The following is a 4571-nucleotide window of genomic DNA, read 5'->3' on the forward strand; positions in this document are numbered from 1 at the left end:
TCACATGTTCCTACCTCTCTCCATTTTGACTTGTTCCTCTCTTCTTTTTAACTATCTCCTGTCTTTAAAGACACTTCTCTACCTCCCCATGTCAAAATTCATAGCTGGTGGGAAGAGAGAAAAAGGGTATGGAGCTGGACCTCATTAGACAAAAAAAAAAAAAAAAAAAAAAAACAGTATCAGAAATGACTGAGGAATGTATTTTTCAACTGTTTTTTTCTCAAGATACTCATTCAGATCCCCGTATCATGGGGGAAGAAGCAAGGTGAGCTGCCTCAGGGAATGGGGTGAAAGAATTATTTGAGCCATAATTCCAATGTCCTGTGGGGGTTCTTACAGTTTTTCTCTGAGAAGGAAGTTATTAAGGGCTGACTCTGACAGACTGAGTTGTTATTGTCTGTACACAAGGCTCAGGAGAACAAACCACTTTATTAAAATAGAAATCTGTCATCAACGTAAGAAACTACCAGCTCTTTTGAGTACTCTCCACCATGTTTTCTGGGAATATGCACAGGACAGAACTCAATCACCTTTCATGCTGATTAACCTTGTATGCTGATTGCCTAGAACTTTCATACATTTTTGACAAGATTTGTCTCACCTAATCCTAGCTACATGAAGCAAAGACAATCATCCCAGAGTTGTTAACACCGGGTTCTCTTTTTGTTTAGACAAGAGGCACCTTTCAGACATGATTAATCTAAGCTATAACTGCTTTTTTAAGATATTTGTTTCCCAATACTGACTGCAAAAAGGACCCTCATGAAATGAATTTTTAAAAAGGAATAAATACACGGCAATCTAACTTTTCCTACATGTTGTATAGAATTTGGCCTTAGATACAGTGCTTTGAACAAAGCCTCAAAGCTCTGTGCTCCAAGTCCAAATACAGCAACTCCTCCCTAAATCAAGCTCTGGCTACAAAGAACAGGAACAACTCCAGAAACACCACTAGGTCACCATGAGGGAACATCACACAGGAGTTACCACCTCTCTCCTTTCTGCTTGCAGGTCTGTCTGGAATCACTCATTATGAATACTTCAACTACATCAATCTTCCTTCCAACTGCCACCAGCCAGGCTCATGGGACTAATCAGAGCGGTGCTGTGGGAAAGGCAGAGCCATCGTATGCTGTCCTCAAGTTCATGGAGAGCTTCTGCCTCATCAGTGCTGCCTGTGGGATGGTGGGAAATGGCATGGTCATATGGTACCTTGGCTTCCGCATCCGGAGAAACCATTTCACTGTCTACATCCTGAACCTGGCCGCTGCTGACTTTGGCTATCTCCTCTGCATCGCCATTGAGACGGTTCAGTACCTGATGCAGTTCAATGTTGGGGTGCAGTTTGGGATATTTCTCTTCCTGGATCTTTTCATGTATGGGACCGGCTTGTATCTCCTGACTGCCATCAGCATTGAGAGGTGCCTGTCTGTCCTTTGTCCAATCTGGTGCCGAACCCACCGCCCAAAGCTCTTGTCCGGCATCATCTCCGGCCTGCTCTGGGGTCTCTCCCTGCTGCTGAACACGCTCGGGTACATTTTGTGTACCATTCGCCCCTCTCCCAGGAGCTGCCATCTCCTGCTCATCGCCATCGGATCCTTGGACTTCCTCTTCTGCACGCCCCTCATGCTGATCTTCAGCCTGACTCTCTTCCTTAGAGTCAAGTGCAGCACCCAACACGTCCGAACAGGCAGGCTCTTCACCATCATCATGCTCACCGTCCTTTTCTTCCTCATTTTCGCCGTGCCTCTCAGCGTCCTCATCCTCTTTGACTTCCTGGGCTACAAATTTCTCTACTCCCCGGAGATTGGCTTTGTGCTGTCCTGCGTGAATAGCAGTCTCAACCCCATCATTTACTTCCTTGTGGGGAGCTACAGGGATCGGAGAATCAAGTTCACCCTCAGGCTGGCATTCCAGAGAGCCTTTGAAGATTCAGCAGATGACAAAGATGAACGGGAAACCCGTGATACAATAACTATGTCCTCCTAATACCCCGCTGTACCTAACACAGTAACACTGGTCTGGAGCTGAGGGCCCATAGTTTACAGAATTTAAAAACTCTGAGGTATTGGGGAAGGTTTATCTCACCTAACCTTCAGTATCTTCATTGTATATCTCTATGCTTTAGCTAGTTATTTTAAGCTCCATCTGTGGTCGGTGAAAACACATAAACACCTGGACCACAGAATTTATCTGACTCGTTATTAGGACCACACTGAAAGTGCTTATTTCTTTTCAGTGGCCTTAAATGATCTTATTTGATAAGGTGAAATGTCTTGGTGTCTGCATTTCATCAAAGGGATCCCACACAGAATTCTCAGCTCAGTCCATAAATCTCTGTCTTTCAGAGCACAACAACATCAAGTTCATAAATTCTCGGTCATTTTTTACTCAGATCTCTGAAGATGAGATGGGATCCAATCCTCCTCCTGTTGAAATCAGCCATGAAATTCCTGGAAGGATAGTCTATCTATCTCACTTAATTTTAAATACCTGTATCTCAGCAACACATGCAACCTTTTGCGGCTCACAGAGTGCACCATTCTTTGCTCCCTAATGTGAGGATTGCAAATAGTGAAATGATTCATGCCCTAGAAATTCCTTTCTTCTATTAACTAGGGAGGTTTCCAAACCATAAAGTTGTGTTGCAGTAGAAAAGGGCCCCAACCCCTCCCAACTTGCATTACAACTTTATGCACTGAGTTGCATGCTCCCTTTTCTTGTATTTCAAAGAAATACGGGGCTGGAGCTGCATGTTCTTCTACCTACCTCCAGCCCAGGACAGAGTATCTGCATCTAGCTACAGCATGCATTGGATTGCTATTTCTTCCTTTAAGAAGAACCCACAGCTTCTAACATCTCCTCTACCAATAGAAATAAATACAAGGATAAGAAAAAAAAGAACAGGAAACAGAAGAAAGGTAAAGAAATACCACAAATTGCAACAAATCATTCTCTAGACCCAATCCCTTGAGACCCAAGATGTGATTATTTGAAGTGTTGTACTATCAGACTACATAACATTTGCTCTTTTAACCTAAAATGATAGAAAAGGGCAACACAGGTAATTTTCTTTGAGGAAACCTTACAGATTTCCTCTTCATGCTTTCATCTGCAAATATTTTCCTAAAGGGAAGCTGCAGTCTTCTACTGCCTATTATTTTTTTTCCTGTTCATTTGTCTTTTTATTGATTTTGAAAAACACCACTTAAAAAAATAGTGGTTCACCCTAATGTCTGTAGTTGCTTTTTGCTTCCTGTTTACAGATCCTGAAAGCTGAAATTTGACTTCCATTTCTACTTTTAATTTTTAATGCTATCGTTCTGCAATGTACATAGATTAGGTCTATGTCATAAATTATTTTTATTAATTTTTTTTTCTTCTAACTTCTACTGCTTAGGGGAAAAGAGCATCCATTTATCACAGAGCATGTTATAAATGTTTTCCTTTTAATATCTGTAAAGATTTTATCATTGAGAGAACCAAAACATTTCTGTTATTATTAAAAATGTCAAAAGCCTTTTTTTTAAAGTAAAAAAAATTGTATTTAAAAACATCATTGTGTTCAAAAGAAGCCATCAACTGATAGAAAGGTATAGAATATAAACTGTGAAAAACTTTCCATCCTGACAGTTTGTCCTTAAACATACCCGTCATGAAGACCAGTGGTGTTCAATGCGAACACATTTTACACATCACATTAATGTGAACACTTTACATCCAGCCTTTGACATTTCAAAGGAAAAGTGGTGCCCGCATATAAACCACCACCGCAGACACCTTCGATCATCCATGGTAAAACACAGGCATTCTCAGTGGTGGCATCTGCCAGATCTTTGCAGTGTATGGTCCAGAAGAAGTCAGTGATAGGATTTGCAGGCAAATGGGGACTATTTGCAGGATTTACCACCCTGAACTTAACACCAAGATAGTCAGCCCAGCCTGACAGGGAGAATGGCCTCAGCATCTGAATCAAGTTTGTCCTCTGAGTTGCTCGGTATCTCTCTGGAAGGATCCCAGGGCATCCAGAAGATCAGTGGTCATGCATGAGAAGGCTACATTCCTCAGGGGCTGCCAGCACCCTGAAAAAAAATCCCACATTTCTGCTTCCCTGGGGACAGCTGAAAGGAGAAGGGCAGCCTAGAGGAAGGGATTTGTTTGGGCATGTGCACATTTTAGAACAGTCCATTTTTCACCACATGCAGGAGAGTGAAAGACTCTCCAGTGCCTTGATTTGGCTCCTTTTCCCAAGCCTCTGAACCCCAGTAGTTATCCCCACCCTCCCCTTCAAGCAGCTACCCCATTCTCCATTCCGAGTTTCTACGACAACCAGCCCACTTCTCTCCCTCACCCCAGCATACCTCACACACACCTCAAAGGAGAAGCCTTCCCCATTCAGCACTCCCCAGCATCAGCTGCCAAATTCCTTCTCTTGCACCTTTCATGGAGATTCAGCTTCAGGGAGGGGCAGGAGCTAGTAAGAGAAGGTACATCCTCTTTGGAAGAGGAGAGACAAGGTCAGCTAACCGGGAGCAGAAGGGGGGCAAGCACCCCTAGACAGCTATCCTCTT

General features: G+C 43.0%; 1 protein-coding gene across 1 annotated transcript in view; it reads left to right on the top strand.

The window, feature by feature from the left end:
• The window catches only part of LOC104463789 (proto-oncogene Mas-like), a 3789-nt gene extending 1800 nt beyond the window's left edge, over positions 1-1989 (top strand). Inside the window, exon 2 of the mRNA XM_010076256.1 lies at positions 1012-1989. Coding sequence (XP_010074558.1) covers positions 1033-1989 — 957 coding nt within the window. The 5' untranslated portion in view covers positions 1012-1032. The remainder of the gene's footprint in view (positions 1-1011) is intronic.
• The last annotated feature ends 2582 nt before the right edge of the window (positions 1990-4571 follow it).

Source organism: Pterocles gutturalis, unplaced genomic scaffold (assembly GCF_000699245.1).
Source record: "Pterocles gutturalis isolate BGI_N339 unplaced genomic scaffold, ASM69924v1 scaffold18633, whole genome shotgun sequence".
Taxonomy (NCBI): Eukaryota; Metazoa; Chordata; class Aves; order Pterocliformes; family Pteroclidae; genus Pterocles; species Pterocles gutturalis.